Here is a 21,746-nt window from a genome sequence, read left to right as displayed (position 1 = left end):
TGGAGGCATGCTTCCACTTTTAGCCACAACCCTGTCTAGCCTCTCCGCTGCTGGCCCCTCAATGGCACGTTCTCACAAGTGGGCTGGAAGTTCGTTCCCACCCCCAGGTCCCATGATTCACTTCAGGCGTGAGATCTTGTCTTTAGCCTTGTCTGGCTCTGTGGCAATGAGGACCATCTTCTTAAGCATAGCAATGCATACGTTAAAAAAAAAAAAAAAAACATTAGCAATTGACTAATAGGAATTTGATGTTGCAATGTGATGAAAAGTATCTCCTGATCTTTCTTAACACTTGCTCTGTCCACTTCGCTTCCATCTCTAACACAAATCCTAGCTTTCCACAGCATCTGCAGCCTGTTTATGTGACAGAAGCAGTAGTCAGCCTTCTATAGATTTTTTTAACCACATCCCACCATTATACCAAGTTTGATATCTTTAGGAGAATTTTTTCCATTATACCATTTATGTGAGTCTGGCCTCTGAAGAAATTCTCACTGACTGATATCTTACTACAACACAATAATTTATTTCAAAATTTCTGACTGAGTGCTTAATAGATTTAACCTATTTACCCCCACATATAATCATTAATTTATAATGGTTTTACTTATGAATATGATTATCATTTCATAAGTATGGAATGAAAATATATTAATTCTGAAATTACTTCAACATGCTACAGAAAAGAAATATTCTAGCAAATTATCAATAGTATACACAAATGAACATATATTTAAAATATAATCTATATTTAATGGTATGTAGCATATACAGTAAAAGCATATTTACTATATTTAGTAGCTAGTTGAATATTACTGAGATGTTTCAGTAGTTTTCTCCTAATACATTAAAAAAATAAAGTCTTGTTGCACTAGTATCTACATTTTTGAAACAGAAAAATGTTTGCATCCTATGTCCCACCAATTTCTCATGAAGAGCAGTATGTCAACACTAACATGATGCTAAGGAAATTCAGGAAACTTTATTTATGGTGATTTATCTTATTGTTCCATTTTGAATCAATTAAGGTTAAAAACCAGTCAAAAGTTGACCACAGCATATTTATCGTCATAAAAGGCTTAACATCTGTAAGAAAATATTCCTGAAATCAAGGTTAAATCTATAGTATTGTCAGTGTATCCACAAAGGTAAGTAGAAGCCCATTTGTATACATCATATGGCATGGGAGAAACAGAGCATCAGTGAGGACTATCAGAAGTTACAAGTGCATGGAACTCATGGGACTTCTCACAGTGAGGTAGGAAACCCTCTTCCTGAAGCTTCCTGAGATTATGCTAACGAATCTTCCAGAATGACAATGTTACTGTATGTTAAAGGAAATTAACTGGCCACAATTCTGAATTATAACTTCCTGCCCGATCTGAATAATCATAATTTCTTTGGTAGTGCCAAATGAATGACTTTCGTTCAGGCCGCTTAAAAATGTACTTAAATTTTCCCAAAATGACTACTATTTAAAACCCTATTTGCACTAGAAATATTTTCTGTTTCATATGCTAGTACTACTTTGCAAGTAAAAAAATTAAAGTAACTTAAACTTTTAACATGTAACTCAAAATAATTGCAAATATAAATTCTTATATTGGAGGCCCTGGTCTGGAATATTCATCATCTTATTTTGCTTAAATAATAAAATGTTAATTCAAAACTTGTATAAAATCTACTTTCTAAAATAAATTTAAGAGCAAAATTTCACTTGTGGGTATCCTATCTAATATATAAAAGTGATATTCTTAATGATTTCTAAAACAAGCATGTGTTTGTGAGGCTTGGGCTGTTAAGGTGAAAGGACCTGAGTTTGGATCTCTAACCTTCCTCTGGACTCTGGATACAACCATGCTTTCTGGTGAATAAAACAAGAGGAACTCTGAATCTCACTGACCTGCCAGTCTAAACAAATGGATGAAATTCACATTATGTCACAGAAAAAAATATGCTGGATTGCGACTGATCACGAAATAGAAAATCACCTGTGGCCTCCACATACATGCATACCCACAAACAAACAGGTGTACAAATACACACAAAGAAGAAATCCTGTCTTCGTCACCAGTCACTGATTATTCATATCAAAGTGTGCTGTGGTCAATATCAACGTTGTTCAGTAAGTTCTCAGTGTTTGCAGCCACAAATGTTGAATTTCAACTTTAATCTATAAATTCAGCTCATGAAATATTTCTATCAAATAAAAATGTACACCCCACAAAGAGGAATATGACAATCTGAACTCAGTTCTGCCATAGTTAATGAGACAAGAGTTTTGCTTGTCTTCATCTGTTTCGTTAGCTGTCTTCATCTGAAATTTGTTAGCTGTATAACTGCAGTATTATATCAACTTTCACCAGGAATCTTCGTTAAGAAAAAACTATCATAGCCAATGGCAAGATCATCTTCATTGTCAATAAAAAACTATAATCAATATTATCAACAGTTATATAGTATCAGATTTTAATCTATTTAGAGCAAGTTGTCCTGGTATGGTTTTATGCATGCTTATAAAAGATAATGGCTCCTGAGTCAGGGATAATGGCCCTATTACTCACAGAATGCAATAGACACAACATCAGCATTTGTTTTAAAATGCCACACTGGCAGTGAGAAGAGTACCAGTTAGCCATGGTCTAGGGTATAGGGCTTTATAGAACAGGAGTTATAGTAAAATAAATCTTAATATTTAAAATGGTCATATTTGGTTGGCTTTGATTTGAATGAGATGGTACAGTCCCTATCTAGTACCCAGCCCACATGCCTAGCCTCCAGAAAAGGAGACTGCTTACCTTCACAAGGCTGGTTTCCAATGAATAATTAATTTTCCAAGACTCTTAACTCCAAAATCATTGAAAACTATCTGTGACATAGGTAGTTAATGCCACTGCTCAGATGAAAACGTGAGACAGATATACATACACAATTTGATATTTAATACCCTGTTATGATTTTTGTAGTCTCCAAAAAAAAAAAAAAAATCAGAAAACCCAATTGTATCTCACTCACAGATTTTTATCAAGCTTTGAAGTGTCTAAAATAAAACAAAGAAACAAAAACGCTGAAGGTTTGGGACAACTTTGAACTTTGAAGTATTCAGCAAAATGTGATGTTTTGGCATAGAATTTTTGACATGTCTAATACAAGCGTGACTTCAATTGTGTAACTTGTCAAAAACTAATTCTGTTAAAGTCCTGCATATGAGTGGCATTGATAGAGATGTTATTGTACACTATAGCACTGAATGTTCAGAACAATCTAGAATAGGAAAGCAAACTCCTCAAAAAGTGCAAGTCCCTCGGTCCAGGTGCACGAAGCTACCCCCTGAAATGTATCTGGGAAAGAATTCGGAGAATCTGCTTCTTTTGGTTCCTCTCAGATGGTTGAAATTTTGATTTCCAATGATGTTCAAAATATTTCTAGCAGTCATACGGATGCCATTTGGTTTTATTGAAACAGTGCAAAGAGAGATGGGTTAGCAGGATAAACAAAAAAGATTCAGAGAGCTATTGATTCAAAACAGATTCTTTTACCAGTTTAGCACAAATTCATTTTGCATTTGCAAAGCATGGTCAAGGAAGTTAAACCACAAAGAAAAATGTACTGTGAATAACACAGGGCATTTAAAGCCTAGGAAATATCAGAAAATGAGAATAGAGGGCAGCAGTCAAATACGCAGATCATATTTTATTTTTCTCATTAAATTACCTACCAATACCAAATATATTACATATTTTTGAGCATCTCTCCAGTAATAGTTATAAGAAAAGGCCTGACCACTTCATACCTCTATAAAAATACTGCAATGATACTAAGTACACAGTAATGGGCAATGTTTTTTATAGACTGTATTCACTTTTGCAAAAGAAAATTATCAAGTTCTGATTAACGTTGTCAGAAACGTCCTTTACTAACAGATGAATGACACCATATCCTACTGAATGTGTGTGTGTGTGTGTGTGTGTGTGTGTGTGTGTGTGTGTGAGAGAGGATGGAGGGTGTGGGGGAGAGGAGGGGGAGAGGGAGAAGAAGAAGGATTGGGAAAGGAAGAAGACAGATCCCCTCTTAATCATAGCCTTCATTTTGCAATAGCTGTTGTTAATATATGTTTGTTGTGAATTGGAACAGAGTAATGATGGGTTGTATCTTTCCAAATTCATGGGAGAATAGGGAGGTGGTCACTTTTCTATATGAGGCTACATCCAAAGGCAGAAATTGGGCAAGTTCAATGTAACAACATGTGGGTAAGCCTGGGTGAGGATACATTTTCAGATAGAAAGGAAGCAGATTCTTGCCCACTTTAAGGATGTTAGATGCTCAAGGCTTATAATAATACCTGTTGTACTTGTCTCACTTTTCTTCCTCCAGTCCTACATTGAATTGCATACTAAGAAAACAGTACTGTCCCAAGATAATTTGTTGCAAGATACTTTATTTCCAAGGGAGTAAGCAACCAGACAGGAAAGGGTGACCCGCATTTTAGAAATCAGAGAGCACACACAGGAAATTACAGTTTACTATTTTTGTAAATGTGAAGGTTGATTTTTATTATGATTACAAGTCTATATTGAAGTCCTGATGTCTGCCCACCCCCATGTTTCATTCTTGTGGTTTCCAACATAACCAGAGCACTTTGAAAAGAATTACTGTCCACCAGTCCCCACTGACCACGATTTACTCAAGATACAGCACAGAATTTCCATGAAACTGCCCAAGTATTACTATCGAAATCAGGTGTTGAATGAAATATACTCTTTCATCTCAATCTTTCTTTCCGATTAGTCATTTATATGATGTCTTAAAATAATAGTGGCCTTTGCTTTTGTGTATCAAAAGAAAATGTTGCAAATATTAACATGTCATCTCATATTTATCTCAAAATTATATGTAAAGAAAAAGATGGAGAAGTGAATATGTAAATTAAAGCTTTGAAAAACAAAAAAACTAAGCATCCAATAAGAAAAAAAAAAAAAAAGGCTGTGGATACATTGAGATAGTACCTAAATGAGGGTAAACTATAAATAAAATAATTTTAAATGTATTCTTTTTTTAAAAATATGTAATAGCATTTTTATTCTTTGAAAGCTTCATATTTATACAATGTATATTCACACCTACCTCCTGAGTTCTTATAGCGTCTCACACTGCCACCCTCTCAGCTTCATATCTTCCTTATTTCTTTTAATAATGCCCCTTTTTTGAGTCCAGTTAATACTACCTGTATGTACAAGACTATGTGGCCATACACTGGGACATGAACAACCTGACAGTGGCCATATCCCCAAAGAAGCGTGACTATCTATCCTTCAATATAGATCAACTGCCAATAGATCTTCAGGTAAAAGTGAGGCTTCAAGGACCTTCTCCCATTCATGCTGTAATTTTTTTTTATTAATTTATTCTTGTTACATCTCAGTGGTTATCCCATCCCTTGTATCCTCTCATTCTTCCCTCCCTCCCATTTTCCCCTTATTCTCCTCCCATATGACTGTCCCTGAGGGGGATTACCTCCCCCTGTATATGCTCATGGGTATCAAGTCTCTTCTGAGTAACCTGCTGTCCTTCCTCTGAGTGCCACTAGGTCTCCCCCTCCAGGGGACATGGTCAAATGTGAGGCACCAGAGTACGTGAGGAAGTCATATCCTGTGGAGAGCCCCTGAGGACCTCACCCTAAGATGGCACCTGGCACGCTGCCAGAGCCACCTCTGTAGAACACAAACAAGTCCTTATTTGGACATAGCCCACTGCCTGCAGTAGCTTCCACTTTTTGAGCCTATGAGGATGCAAGACGTGGTGTGAGCTGATTGGATGCTAGTATGCTATATAAGTGTGTGTCGGGTGCAGTTCGGGGGAGTTGCTTACATGAAGAGCTTGAATAAACTGCTTGGAGAAGAACTTGGTGGTTGCGTCTACCTTGCTGGCCGAGTGAGACGCGACAATATCCTTCTCTCCACTCAACTGTGGAGAATGTTCTGTCCATTGGCTAGATCTGGGTAGGGGTTTAAAGTTTACCGCCTGTATTGTCCTTGGCTGGTGCCTTAGTCTGAGCGGGACCCCTGGGCCCAAATCTGCCTATCATAATGTTCTACTTGTAGGTTTCTAGGACCCTCTGGATCCTTCTACTTTGCTATTCTCCCATGCTTCTCTCATCTAGAGTCCCAATAGGATGTCCTCCCCTCTGTCCCAGTTTCCTGGTAAGTGAAGGCTTTCGTGGGACATGCCCCTTGGGCTAGTATGCAGATATAAGTGAGTACATAACATTTGAGTCTTTCTGCTTCTGGGTTAACTCACTCATTATGATCATTTCTAGCTCAATCCATTTCTCTACAAATTTCGAGAATTCCTTGTTTTTAATAACTGAGTAGTATTCCATAGTGTATATGTACCACAGTTTCTTTATCCATTCCTCTACTGATGGACACTTAGGCTGTTTCCATGTTCTGGCTATTATGAATAAGGCTCCTATGAACATGGTTGAACAAATTTTCTTGTTGTGTGCTGGAGCATCTACTGGGTATATTCCAAGGAGTGGAATAGCTGGGTCTTGAGGAAGCCCTATTCCCATTTTTCTGAGATAGCACCAGATACATTTCCAAAGTAGCTGTACTAGTTTGCATTCCCACCAGCAATGAAGGAGTGTTTAAATATATTCTTAATGGATCAAATGTGCTTGTACTGTATAGGTGAGGAAAGTCAGTATTAAAAAGACAAATGAGTTAAACAGGAGAATGATGTGGAACATAAATTAATGTTAAATGGAACTAAAATGAAAAACACTTTTATCAAATAAAATCACTGTGTTTTTATTTTCTTAAAGAAAAATTAGTGGAGAGAGTAAGGAATTCACAAGAAAATTGACTTATTATAACATAAGGCAGTATGAAAGTACATACTCACTGTGCTATCTACGTTTCTAGTATTGGGCCACCATGTCATACCATTAACTTTAGAGAATGTGTAGGATTCAATGCGCCTATCTCTATCACACAACCAGGACCACCAATATAGAATATTGAACACAGCAAGCTCCAGGCATTAATTCCTTCATCTAGTTCTATAAGATCCATAAACATTTCTAATGAATTTGGAAAATGTGAAGATGCTCTCCTAGAGATGCTCTTCTGAATTTAAGATTATATTGCATGTCAGGGTGCAGTGAAGACATGAGATTTTTGTAGTAGCTGAAATAATGACATATGAGCTACAAACCAAATCTCAGATGTCAGGAGAAAACAGGAGGGGGGCCAGGGAGAGGGGCAAGTGAGAGAGAGAGAGAGAGAGAGAGAGAGAGAGAGAGAGAGAGAGAGAGAGAGAGAGAGACAGAGAGAGAGAGAGACAGAGACAGAGACATAGACAGAGAGAGAGACAGAGAGACAGAGACAGAGACAGAGACAGAGACAGAGACAAAGTCAGACCCATAAAAGATGGGGAAATATTGAGATGAATAATTTGGAAACCACATATTGACACTAGAACATCATGGCATGAGTATACGGATTCATTCAGGTAACCAAACGCACTCAGTACTTGGTGATTGCATTTAGTATAAACTTTAGGTAACTTGACAGACAAGTATTATTATCTTCACTGTTCTGACAAAATCAAATTGATAACAGTATAATACGTCTGTGGTCCATATTATAATCGAAGCCTAAACTAAAGATTTTATTTACCATATACAAATTCATTACATAAAACAGCAATAGCAAGATATCAATTTGGTCAGCATTCAGCATTGATTTTTAAAAAGAAAACTAATGTATCAGTATCACAGTAAGTCCACCTGTGCTTCTTTTACCTTTACAGGAATTGTGCAAGATGTTTATTTTTGAAATTAATGTCTCCACGATGCCAAAAAACTATGACACTGGTGCAGCACTACTGTCACTCATTTCTGTTTAGGGAAATAATTCAAATCCAATTGTTCCCATTGATCTCATCATCCTTTTGTTATAGTTTGTGGTGTTGGTATGTATGAGGGTCCTTATTAGTGTGAACGTGTGCATGTGTGTGTTCAGATATGTTCGCATGTGGGCACTTGTATAAAGGAAGAATGGAAACTGGCATCGACGTCCCTGTCTTTCCTCCAGTGTTCTCTACTCCTGTTGTTTGATATAGGGCCTCTCACTGAACATGAAGCTCATGGAGTTTGTTAGGCGAGCTGTCCAATGAGCTTCAAGGATCTGCCTGTCTTTAAACATTGCATTCACAGGTCAAGATTCCAGGACACCAGGCTATTGCTTTGGGTCTTAGGGATCCAAACTCGGCTCCACCCTTCTCACATAGTAGGCAGCTTAGCAACTGTTTCATCTTCTCCAGCCACAAAAACATTTTTTTTTTAAAATCTTAACTCCTTACATAAAAACTAATGTTAGAAAATGTTTGGATAAATTGGTTTTTAATGGGTTATTCTGTATTACTTTATTTACTCATCTACTAAGAGGGGATACTGTAGCTTGTAATTGAAATATTCTGATTTCTGAGATAACTCTAGCTCAGTGTCTTTGAACAGTCACTCAAGGTTTCTATATGCATCTATGTACTGTTCAGTTCTATAAGAAATGCTGTGGGCAACTTTAGCAAAACATATCTCATCAACTTCACTACCCTTCATCCTCTCAGCTTCTCATCCTGGCTGTCCTCAGAAATAGCCCTGCCAATTCATTATCAGAATTCTGTGTTTCCTAGGAGTTATATAATGCTAATTCACCTCAGCCTCCCCTTACCTCTTCTTGACTGCAAATCTCTACTTGTCCCTGTGTTTTGATTGGAATCTGATATATATATATATATATATCCAATTAAGTCAGACATGGTATCTTTAATAGTCTCATGATTAATTTCTAATATACTGCCTGTACTTAGCAGGTAATTTGCAATGACAGACTTTAAGTTTCTGTTGATTAACATATACATAACCGATTGGGACTTCTGTGCATTTTGTTTCTTGATCCATTTTCCTTCACCAGTGATCAGTATAACTAAGTGATGGGGCCATTCTTTACCAGTGAATTCAAATCTGTCACCTACATTTTCTCAGGGGCTGACAATCAGACTGGCTTGTAACAATACTGGCTTACAGATGGATGTGGATACCTTCAGAAGCACACAGGATGAATTTCTTCTAAATGCTACTATTGAAAATAGCTAAGACCTTTAGATATTTCATTTTGTTTGAGATATTCTGAGACATGATAAAGCATAAAATATAGTACATATTTTATAATGAGCTTATGGCAATCTATTTATTAATGCATTTTAAACTATTTTTAGGGTTTATCCAGATTGCAAGCTATACTACCAAACCATTACCAACTTATTTTTATTAACAAACTTTATCTAAGGAAGAAGAGACTTTAAGTAAAGGTTATTTACCCAACAGTAAATGGTAAACCCTTATAGCATTGCAAAATAGTTAGCTCCATAGTATCTAGGAAATGTACGCCACATAGTTGTCTCTCTCTCTTTTTTTTAGTTGTCACCTAATATTTATTTGATAAAATAACAGGAAGGAGAGGAAGACAAGTAAATTGTAACAGGGAAAAATGGAAAATAATGTGCAAAAAGAGAAAAAGGCAATTTTTTAATGATAAAACAGGAGAAAATCATTGAGGAGGAAAAAATATGAATTAACATACATAACTCAACCTGGACAAATCATTTGCCTCTTAATATAAGCATGTATGCTACAATACTGCACTTTGCTAATTTTTCAATTTACACATAAATCATCAAAGAAATTATATTTTATGAGTATTACTATTTTTACCTACTTGCTTTATATAAAGTTGCCTATTTGTAAAACTGAATAACCACAAATAAAGATTGACATTCAAAAATACTAGAGGAAAAGAGATCAAATAATCATAAATTATTTAAGAAATAGCTAAAACAATATAACAAATTAATGCTCACCTGGATATCTTTTCCTGCCCATTTGCACTCATCTCTTCTGGTATAAGACACTGGCCACACAATCTAAGGACAGAAAAAAATCATTTTATGACAATTAAATTTTCCAAGAGACCTAGCATTTGTATTTGTTTGGCACAACTAAGGTAAAGAAGTATTATATGGAGGACTCTTTCAAAATGACTTTCTTTTCCTAGTAGCTACCATACTTCTGTGTAGGTAAGTCATGGATTGTCCATCTAGCCACTGTTATTTCCCCCGTATGAAATTAGAATTGAAAAGCAATTAATCTGATCCATAAATCTGAGCAGTGCAGCATGGAAAGATCTGCTGCATGGGTGGAAAAGGAAGATCACTCTGGGACAATATGAGGTTCAAGGTGAACATTGGCAGAGAACATGGCTCATTTTCTTCTCAGTTTACTCAGTAGTTATCATGAAATAGCGATTTTGAAAACTTAACTCTAGTAGGGTACTCTGAATATATCTCTCTGAACAGAATTCCAGAATTGCATACTAGAGTGAGACCTGAAATGTTTGGAAAATACAGGTCACAGAGGAATTTCTTTCTCTTTTGCAGTCATTCTTTCTCTCTCTATCAGAAAAGTAAGGAATACTTAAGAATAACAACATATGTTTTGATAATATGAAAGTATAAACAAAGACAAAAATATATAGCCAGGCAAGTGTACATATTCAAGGTAAGTCAGACAAACCAGAGTTACATATACGTAGTAAACGATGCAGCCAGAGCTTCATATACATAGTTAGGAAGGCTAGCTAGGGCTACTAGTATATAGTGAACAACATACATATCCATCTATCTATCTATCCATCCATCTATCTATCTATCTATATCAACCTATCAATCTATGTAGATAGTTATAGAAATAGAGAGACTCAGTACATATAAAAAGCCTACATATAAAAAGTTATTTCAAGGCTGGGCTAGGCTACATGTGTAGGCTACATATACATATACATACACATATACATACACATATACATGTACATGTACATATACATATACGTATACATACACATAGTGAGTCAGGTCAGTCTGAGATACATATTTACAGTGAATCAGAACAACCAGGGCTACCTAGCAAGGCAGAGTCTTGCAAAAATAAAACAACAAAAATCACTCAAAACCTATCCCAGTTAAGTGATTTTGTGTGTGTTTTCATTCCTAATATTTAGTCTTCATTCTTCCAAGTGATTTTGTTCATTACGGATCTGGTGACAGTAGAAGAGCCAAGATGCTCCTTGTGGTGGCTTAGACAGTTGAATATGTTTTCTTTATCGTAGTAATAAAATTACTTTTATCCAAATTTTAGTAAAAAATTTTCTAAATTCCATGTGTTTTAATTTTAATCAGTTCTATGTCCACTAGGCAGAACAATTTACTCTTGTTCCATCATTTTCTCTTCTAGTGTAATATTTGTTAATTTCAAGGGGAAATGCCATACATTAAATAAAAATCCAGAGTCAGTGGCAGTTTATTATTTATGTGTCCTAGAAAGCTTTTAGCTTCAGGATGATTGATCATCATTCATTTAAAGCCTCAAGATAATTTACTGTGAATGGTCACAAGCCCAGGCAAGGATTGAGATTTCATCCCAGGGAATTGGACCTCAAGTGCAGCATACTTATAAACAAGAGTTTAGGAGTCATTGAAATAACATATGATGCTTTGAGACATGAATTCCAAGTTCATGTTACAAACATGATGTTTAAGAAGGCAATTGGTTCACATCATTTTTTTTAAATCACTAAGTTTGTAATTTGTGCTTTCTCTTCTAGGTGATTTTCTTTCCATATGTGTCTATGTGTCTAAATTAAGCCTGAAATTGAGCCTGTTCTATATAATGTAGTCATGAAGTATTCAAAAAAGTTCATTTATCATCTTTTTGAATGAACATCACTCTGAACTTTGACTTTCTAGAGGAGTGGCAGGACAATCCGATGACCAACTATCTTCATGTTGGCAATGAGGTTGGGAAATTTTTTTTTCAAATTTGGAGTTCACAATGGTTGAGGATAAGGTATCAGGTTTCTTCATCCAACAGTAAACTTTGATTTTTTAAATATCATAGCAAACTTGTAGCTGGGTTGTGGAAAAATTATATAATTTTATTCATATGCATGCATATTACAATATTTTCTTACAGTTTTCTAGTTCTTGATTATTCTTCCTAAGCAGTAATTGGCATTATTTTGTGTTTCTCCTTCTGCTAAATGGTAATAAAATAATTTATAAGCATAATACATTTTTTTCTTTACTCAAAATCCAGTTAACTACCAATGTCTTAGTTTCTTTCTCCTCTACTTAACATTTTATATGGTCTTCCTTACTTATGTGTGTGTTTATAAAATGGTGTGTATGCAGTGTATGGACACCAGAAGTTAATGGTGATTATCTTTCTTAATTGTTCTCTATTTCATTTTTAATGTAAGGTCTACCAACAAGTTGCTTGTTCCACTTAATTCAGTCTCCCAAGAGCTAGGATTACAGGAGTACTCTGTGATTCTGCCACTGGATGGGAGATATAAACAGAACACAGGACACCATGCTTACCCATCAAGCACTTTTGGGGATGAGATATTTTACCAGGCATACATTTTTATTTTTTATGATTGTACACTGTCCTACTTCTTCCTCTCTCCCTCCATGCCTCCCTCTCTTCCTCCATGCCTCACTTCTTTTTGTTTTGTAGATATGGAAATTAAATGCACATACCTGAGTGTATTAGAAAAGAACTCTATATCATTAATTTACCCTTCTACCCTTCTTATGCATATTCTTTTTAATTATTTAGATTAAAGACATTATACTTATTATTATCAGCAAAATAATCTTTCTTTGTTTTGTACAAACTTGGAAATGTAGTTTTGCCTAAAAGAATGGCTGGCTTATTGGTCACCTTTGAATTAACACATTTATCTCTACTGTTTTGTGAAATAAAAAAATCTATTTATGATATACTATAGTATGTCCTATAGAAATTCATCACAATATAGGTATGTTTTCATGTTCCTTTAAGCCATGGACATTAAGATATAACCAAAATAAATGAGGCACATATGTTGGAGAAAGGTCCAACTGTGTTTTCAAATGCTGATTTCAGTGCCTTGAGATCTGGTTATAACCCTGCCATGAGCATTGTTATGAATGCTAAAATATCTCCTATAAGGAATGTTCCCCAAATTATCCCAGGTTGGCTAAATAAAGAAGCTTAAGCCTATGAGTGGGTAAAGGTGAGGTAGGTGGAGGTTTAGGTTTCTGTGCTTGGGTTTGAGAGCTGAGAGGAAGAGAGGGAGATAAAGCAACAGAGCAGCAGGAGGGGAGGAAGCCAGAGAGAGATGCATCCTCATAAGACAAGATGATGGTGAGCACATGGCAGAAAGGACAGACTGATGGAGCAAACCTACTGCCTTAAGAATTTTCTGTATTTATTAATATAGAAAGAATACTTCATCTTTCTATAAGACACATATAAATGTAGTTCGTTGTTTTGTAATATGAAATAATGTGATACAATTAAAATTAATTATTCTTTTATTTATGAGATGTATTAGTCTTTGAAGTAGACCTTCTATTATTAGAATATAAATTTTAAACTCAAGGACAAGACCTGTAACAATAATATGACAATAGTTAAGACACTTTATTTCTATTTAATTTATTAACTCAATTATATTTATTAAGTCTAGTTAATACAAGACACTGTTATCTGTATGTTTTGTAGTTTATGGCCTGTGATAACGTGTACTCATTCTATATTGAGATATGGCTCTTGGATTTGTCTCAGAAAATTCCCAGATTTCAGTGTGATGATTTGCTTCTTTTAATGTTAGATATTATTTATTTCATTAGCAAAATACATAACATGAATATAAAGGAAAATGTTAAATACATTCTCCACATAATTGGTCGCAATATGTGGTCATATTCTATCTATCTATCTATCTATCTATCTATCTATCTATCATCTATCTATCATCTATCTCTCATCTATCTCTCACCTATCTATCATCTATCATCTATCTATCTATCTATCTATCTATCTATCTATCTATCTATCATCTATATCTCTAGCTATCTACCTATTTATCAATATCTATCATCTACCTACACACACAGTTTATTATGATTATTTTAACAAATATAATATCCTAAAGGTAAAATAGCAAATGTTCTAAGCTTCTAGTTCACTTCATAAAGAATGACTCCTTTGTATAAAGCATCCGCACAAAATTTCTCCTAATTTCGTGACCATTGTAAAAGTCCTTGAAAGACATATTTCATTATTTGTTATTACTTGGAGACATTTAAAAATCACTCAAAAAACAAAAATAAAAATACCCTTGTTATGTTTTAATATCTCATTTTTAATATAAAAGATATAATATTTGAACTACAATATAATATAAATATTCATATTACTCAAGCTTATTGTATATAAGTAATTAAAATGTTGTTGTGGCAATAATAATGATAAAAAGACAAATTTAACATCATGTCTCCAAGCAGAACAAAACCTTACTATAAACCATTCACTTTTAAGAAGTCTTCATCTAATGTGTTCTCCATGAATAGTACAACACACTGCATTAATGCCTTCAGTGATAAGGAGCAAAGCAAAATCCACACGATTGCTGAAGCACACTCGGGTTCTCATGTAAGCTGCTATAGAATGACTTTCTTCCTCAGGGAATTGAGGCTAGAATACTAAGGACATTTGTTTGACTTCTGGTTATAGCACATAGATATAGCAAAACAATTCTGTCTACTTTGCAAATCTCAGTTTTTAAATTCATATAGTCAATTTCATATAATGAATTTAAGATTCATAAAGTGAATTTTATATAGTGAAATTAAAATCCATATAGTGAATTAAAGTAAAGTAGAAATATAAAGAACATTAATTTAAAAAGCATCCTCCTGATATCTAAATAATCAAATTTGCAGTAACCTGATGCCCTGAAATCAGATTTTTAGATGAGGATTTGCAACTTCTAATTTAAAAAGAATTATTGTAAATATTGTAGGCATTTTATACATACAATTTATCACAATTACTCATCTCTGTTGTACCATGTAACAGAAATATATGAGAGTGCCTATATTCAAATAAAACTATGCTCAAACACAAGAAAGTAATCAAATGGTTCACATGGCCATTGTTTGCTGAGCCTTTAAATAGCTGACAATATGGAGAGTTGGGTAAATTTACACACATGAATAAACTGTTCAAGAACTCAATTATAATGTATGTCTTTAACATTTCAAGTTATACGGCACTCTTATGCAGAAAAATAAATACTTATGAAAGAATAAGCTAATTAAAAACAATCACCATCAAATTACTACGATTTTTCCTTGTTGGTATTATGGCTTATTATTTCTGTTGGCATATTGTTGTCATTAATTTTATATATATCTGGGAAAACTCCTTTTGAAATATTATTTCTGTATGTTGTCCTGATGTTAAGAAGCTGGAGAATCTCATAAAACTTCGTCATTTAAAAATAATTAGAGCACGTATATTAGAATAGGATTACCTTTTGAAAATCTTTAATATTCACCAAGTTGAATGAAAATATATGATCCTTTGCTCCAACATACAGCCTACTCCGTTCCTCATCCAGAAGGAAAGTGTGATAACTGGAGCTGTTGGCCAAGCCATTGAAGGTGATGACATTGTTGGATTCCAACATTTCTGAGGGTAACAAAGAAAGACAGTGGCTATTAATGTGCGGTCCTTCACAAACAGACACTATTGGCACACGACAAGCTGATGTTCTACTGTCAATGGCAGTTTTTATTCTTCACAGTGTTAAGAAACACACAGGAATCAACTTCTTTAGGATTCCTCAACATTAGAGTAACAGTAGTAGTTTTTAAAAATTCATTCCTAAGATGTCACATGTCTAAAGAACAAAAGGATAGAAAAAAGTTGGAGTGGAAAGTGGAAGTATCTTAATGTGTTCATGGACTAGAAATCTGGACAAGGAGGGTGTTCCTCAGTGACAGGTTTTTTAACGGAAGGAATAGGTGACCAGAAAATAAAGAAGGTAGATAACTCTGTGATCAGGCAATCATGCACAAGCTATGTCTTATTCCAAGCAACCTTATCATGTACAATGTACATGTAATTTTCAGGAAAATGAGACATAGTAAAAAGAAAATGTCATACGATGAAGCAAAGTCATCAGGAAGCTAACCAAGCAATATTGTACAAAGGGAACATAGTATATCTCAAATGAGTCATAGGTTGAGTGCTGAAAACCTTGGGACTGATACCATAAAGAAATCACAGTCACGTTCTCAGAATCTAGAAAACCATAGCTTCTCTGAACCCTTGGCTCTAGGCCCTCACTTGCCTTGCTAAGCAGGTGTCTGGTTTTAGGTAAGGATCTAAATTCCTTTTCCATGTCAGAGCCTCATGGAAAACCCTGGATCAGTCTGGCCCTCAATAGGGTACAATGGTCAGTATTGTATATTGCTTCTTTAATGGTATGATGACTCAAATGTTTGTATTTGTTTCAAGCTATTAGAGCCAAGGAAGTTATGGGGTCAAGAAGTTAGAAAACTGTAGAGCCAATATCACTTAACCTCCTTGCTTGCTTAGATTGTTTTGCTGGGACATTTCAATGTATTTTCACCATTTAAAATTCTATACTACATAACACTTTGTAATATTTAGGAGCTAAAATATAGTGAGACATTAAATAATTTACTAAAATATTATGTATATTTTATTTGTATATATACATTTCATTGCATTTTATCTCTTGCAGCACCTCCATGGGGTAAAAATACTGAAGTGTTGCAAACTATGCACTGAATTTGTGTCCCATGTTCTTCCAGTACCTACTAAATGCGACTATTTAATGTGAGTCTAGAAAACATAGTTTCTTCCTAGAAGAGAAACAAGAATGCAAATCTTGTCTCTTCCTTAATGCTCAAGTTACAGAAAGGAAAAAAGAACGATAGTCACGATACAGATTGTCTTGCTTTATCTATGTCAATACTTGCCCCATATTTGACTACATTCCGTCGATGGGGAGGCCTTGTGGCACTCAGAGGAAGGATAGCAGGTTACCAAGAAGAGACTTGATACCCTATGAGCATATACAGGGGGAGGAAGTCCCCCTCAGTCACAGTCATAGGGGAGGGGAGTAAGGGGAAAATGGGAGGGAAGGAGAAATGGGAGGATACAAGGGATGGGCTAACAATTGAGATGTAATATGAATAAATTAATAAAAAATATTTAAAAATAATAAATATCAGTTCAACAGAAAAATATAGATCTAACTTTATACTTAGGTCAGGCAAGAGCCATTTCCAATTATGGTAGCCTCTTGTACCTCTCTTTGTTCTCTGGAACGTGGAACGTAGGAACACAAAATCTACCTTTATGGACTCTTTGGCCTTTGATGCCATTGCTCTAACACCTACAGCTACATGCTAACTTTAAAAATGGCATGCAGTCTTTTGGTGTACCTCACTTTCTAATTACAAAAACTATTGCCAGGGAGTTCAAATTATAGGTAGCCAAGCAAACTAAAATATGAGCTCAAATGTAGTCTTAACAGAGGCAGGTGAATCTCTGATTTAAAGGCCAGCCTAGTCTATAGAGTGAGTTCCAGGAAAGCCAGGGCTATGCAGAGTAACCCTCTATGAAAAAACCAAAACCAATCAAACAAAAAATCAGCTCAGCCTAAATCAGTTTTAAGAAAAATAATCTCATTTTTCTGAGATAGCACCAGATAGATTTCCAAAGTGGCTGTACTAGTTTGCATTCCCACCAGCAATGAAGGAGTGTTCCTCTCTCCCCACATCCTCGCCAGCATGTGGTGTCGCTTGAGTTTTTGATCTTAGCCATTCTGATGGGTGTAAGATGGAATCTCAGAGTTGTTTTGATTTGCATTTCCCTGATGACTAAGGAGGTTGAGCATTTCTTTAAGTGTTTCTCAGCCATTTGATACTCCTCTATTGAGAATTCTCTGTTTAGTTCCAAGCCCCATTTCTCAATTGGGTTATTCGGTTTGGTGGTGTTTAATTTCTTGAGTTCTTTATATATTATGGATATTAGACCTTTGTCAGATGTAGGGTTGGTGAAGATTTTTTCCCAGTCTGTAGGGGGAGACCTGGTGGCACTCAGAGGAAGGACAGCAAGTAGCCAGGAAGAGACTTGATACCCTATGAGAATATACAGGGGGACGTAATCCCCCTCAAGAACAGTCATAGGGGAGGGGAATAATGGGAAAATGGTGGGGGGGGGGGAGGAATGGGAGGATACAAGGGATGGGATAAACATTGAGATGTAACAAGAATAAATTAATAATAAAAAAAAAAACAAAAAAACAAAAAAAACATTAAAAAAAAAAGAAAAAAAGAAAAATAATCCATGGAAGGTTCATCTATAACAGGGATATTAATTACAAATACATGAGAGAGCTATAAGTATCAAGTATAAGAAATTAAGGAAAATTTTAGGGGTTATCCTATTATAAAAGGTGTCCTATAAAACAGATGAAAGCATAATATTTAAAGCTTATTCCATATTACCCTAGCCCTAGTATTAAAATATTAAAAAGGCACACTACAACCAATTTTGTATACCTGGTACTTCAGTATTTTAGAAGATGGGGTAAAATATATGTCTCCCAAGAGTTATTAAGAAGAGGATGATAGAAATCTAGTTTTAAAAAAAGAAAGTTAGTTTATATAGTACACATTCAATTAAAGATTGTCTGTGTGTACAAGTAAATATATACGTGTACCTGATCTGGGGTATTAGGGACCATATGGAATACACTTTAAATAATACACTTTCATCTGTTTTGCTAAGAGTTCTGTATTAGACACTTCATCACTGTGACAGATGCCTGAGCAAAACAATGTAAGGAAGGATATATTTGGACTAACAGCTTCACAGGTTACAACTCATGTTCTCCTGGTTCTTTTAGAACTGTGGCAAGAAAGGTATCATGGGTGGAAGGCACACAGGAGAAAGCTGCTCACCTATGGTAACTAGAAAGCCAAGGACCATCAGAAAGAGGAGTGACAAGACATATCTTTCAGAAGTACTCCCTTAGTGATGCATTTCCTACGTCCAGGCTCTGCCTCTCATTTTCCATGCCACATCTAATGCTATCACATTATGCATCCATAAATAAATTAATGTGCTGATCTATTCCAATCCCTCATATTTTAGTCATTTCTCAATGAGTAGACACCATATTCAAACCATGACAGGTACTAACATTGACACTGGTAATTTTATCCAGGTAACATGTAAGTGATAGAGGCATGCAATGGTGTATACTAACTCCACAAATAGGTATGATACTAAATATGTGGCCTTGGCATAGTCTTCATTTTAAGAAAAATGAAGTATATTCTGTATCATAAATTCTAAATAATAAGAATGACACTGTGCACTGTAATTCTAAACACTGAAAGGATCCTTCCAACTGAAAACTATGCTACTGGCCGAGTATAAGTTTGGCAAGAATTGTGCATTTCTACATATAGACAGTTACGGCTCTGGTAGCTTATATAAGAAATCACCCTGGAAACAAACTACACATTTAAATATGGGCCTGTTAGTTCAGTTCATTAAAAAAGAATATTTTCCTGTGTTGAAGCAAAGAAGTTCATTTTCATTGTTCTAAAATGTACTTGGTTTTGTATCAGTCTATTATCCCTAATTTTGCTATAATAAAAAGCCTTTGGCAAAGAATTGCAAATGAGAAAAGAATCTTTCATGGCCCTCATGCAGTAATCAACATGAACTTTCTATACTGCTTCCTGACGTCAAATCAGACACCTTTCTTCCACCAAAATTTAGTTTTCAATATTCTGGGGTTTTTTTTTTTTGTTTGTTTAAATTTATGATTTTGATTTTCTTAGATGTTGGCATATTCAAGTCCAATCAATGGTAATGTTTTCTACTGTGGTTTTGTTACTACAAAATCCAGGTTATTTTGCCTTCATTTCTTCTATTAAACTTTGCAGTCACATACACTGGTTTTAGAGCCAAAACAAACTCTCTGTAATGTGAGATACAGTTTAACATTTCTCTCCTTTTCCCCATCTCCCAGGTGCTCACACTCTATCAAATAGCAACTGATGGCATTAAAAAACAACAAGTAGTTCCAAGGTTTTTGTGGACCACAATGCATTTGAGCAAAGTAAACCTTTTGTAGTGGAATTATTAGGGCTCTAACTCAGTATCATTGTGAGACATCATTTCCCAACCTTCGTGAAGTGTCAGCCATATTGAGAAGCAATTGAAATATTATAATCAAACATTTCTTTTCTAATATTTGAAAAAGAAGTTTAAACAAGTACTCCATTTTTCATAGTTTCATCAAACAATACATTCTCAATGGTTTGCTAACTATTATGATGGAGAATTCACTGGTGAATATTCAATAGCGCAGTGCTATCAACCTTGGGACTCAAGACAATATAGACAACAGGAAGAAAGATGGAGGTGATTTGGAGGGAAAATAAATTTGTATCACCTTAAGCAGCATTGAAATCAATTATGGATATATTATATTCTCTTTTAAACTTTTTAAAAATAGAGGATTCTGTGCGCTTTCATTTAAATTCATTCAGAGGCAAATAAGAGAATATACAATATCACCAGAATGCCCTTCAGATCCCCATGGAAGAAGAGTCCAGGCTGGTGACTCCCATTCCCTTTCTATTTTTATGCACTTCAGTTTGCTCTCCTGCTTCCTTATCTACCACCAATTGCCTTGTAGTTCATTTGGGAAAAATGAACAGAAAATAATCTTAAAATATATCACTATCAGCCATTACTTAAGATATTGAAAAATAATTTTATAAACTACCATTCCTCAACTTTTTAACATGTGTCATACAAAAGTGGTAATTTATCTTAAACTTTTACATCATGATTCACCTCTCTGTATTAAAATTATATAACAGCGTCTATGGTATTCTGATTATTTTTAGAATAAACACAGATTTACACATATGGTTACGTATCAATTACCAGGTCAAATTCTGAAAAAAAAAAAAATGGTGAAGTGAATATTCATTCCAACACCCAAGCCTGACAAGAACTCAGCTTCTTTTAGTGGATGCAGAGCTCAAGTTGCTGCTCTTTCACATCTAAAGACTTTTTGGGTTTTTTTCCTTCTGCATTTCTAACCAATTCATTCTCCCTCCACCTCCCTCCCTCCACTTCTCTTTGTTCGCACTCCCCCCACCTCCAACTTAATAGCAGGAAGCTACTAGGACCCCACAAGTTGCTAGACTCAAATGAATTGCTTGTATTCATTGATGGTTTTAGGCTCATGGAATTTTCCCATGACTTAATCTTCAACCTTTTTTTTTACACCAAACATGCTTTTTTAAAATCATCAAAGACTGGCTCTATACAATGCCAAAACATTTTGACTAAATGATGACCACCTCTAGATATTTGTAAATACTGTACAGTTCAGTGGGGTTAAATAAATTCACATCCTACAAAGATACTCTGTCTCCTCCTTTTTCTCCTCTTCACTTTGTCTTTCAACTTTTTTTTTTAATGCCATTAGCAAAAACAAAGCCAAGTGTTAGTGTCTATTATTATCAGTTCATTTTATTTTCACTTCAGGTTTTTATGTTATTAAGTAGTTGATTTTAAAACTTCCCAATGGGCAGATCCTTTCCACAGGCTCTTGCTGGCAAACACTGCTGAAATATAAACTTTGTGGAGGCTGGTCTCCATTCCTACCATTTCAGCCACTGAATTATCCCATTGCATAAATTAAATCAATATACTGGCTGCCTGT

At 35.0% G+C, this 21,746-nt stretch overlaps 1 protein-coding gene across 3 annotated transcripts in view; it reads right to left on the bottom strand.

Annotated features, from left to right (window-relative positions):
- Sema3a (semaphorin 3A) overlaps window positions 1–21,746 on the bottom strand; it is a 454,588-nt gene that overhangs the window by 131,455 nt on the left and 301,387 nt on the right. For all 3 annotated transcript variants that reach the window (XM_051152073.1, XM_051152075.1, XM_051152074.1), the window contains 2 exons: window positions 15,483–15,640; window positions 9,922–9,984 (listed from right to left, as the gene is read on the bottom strand). In XM_051152073.1, coding sequence (XP_051008030.1) covers window positions 9,922–9,984; window positions 15,483–15,640 — 221 coding nt within the window. The remainder of the gene's footprint in view (window positions 1–9,921; window positions 9,985–15,482; window positions 15,641–21,746) is intronic.

Source organism: Acomys russatus, chromosome 10, assembly GCF_903995435.1.
Source record: "Acomys russatus chromosome 10, mAcoRus1.1, whole genome shotgun sequence".
Classification (NCBI taxonomy): domain Eukaryota; kingdom Metazoa; phylum Chordata; class Mammalia; order Rodentia; family Muridae; genus Acomys; species Acomys russatus.
This window is presented reverse-complemented; position numbering and strand designations above follow the sequence as displayed.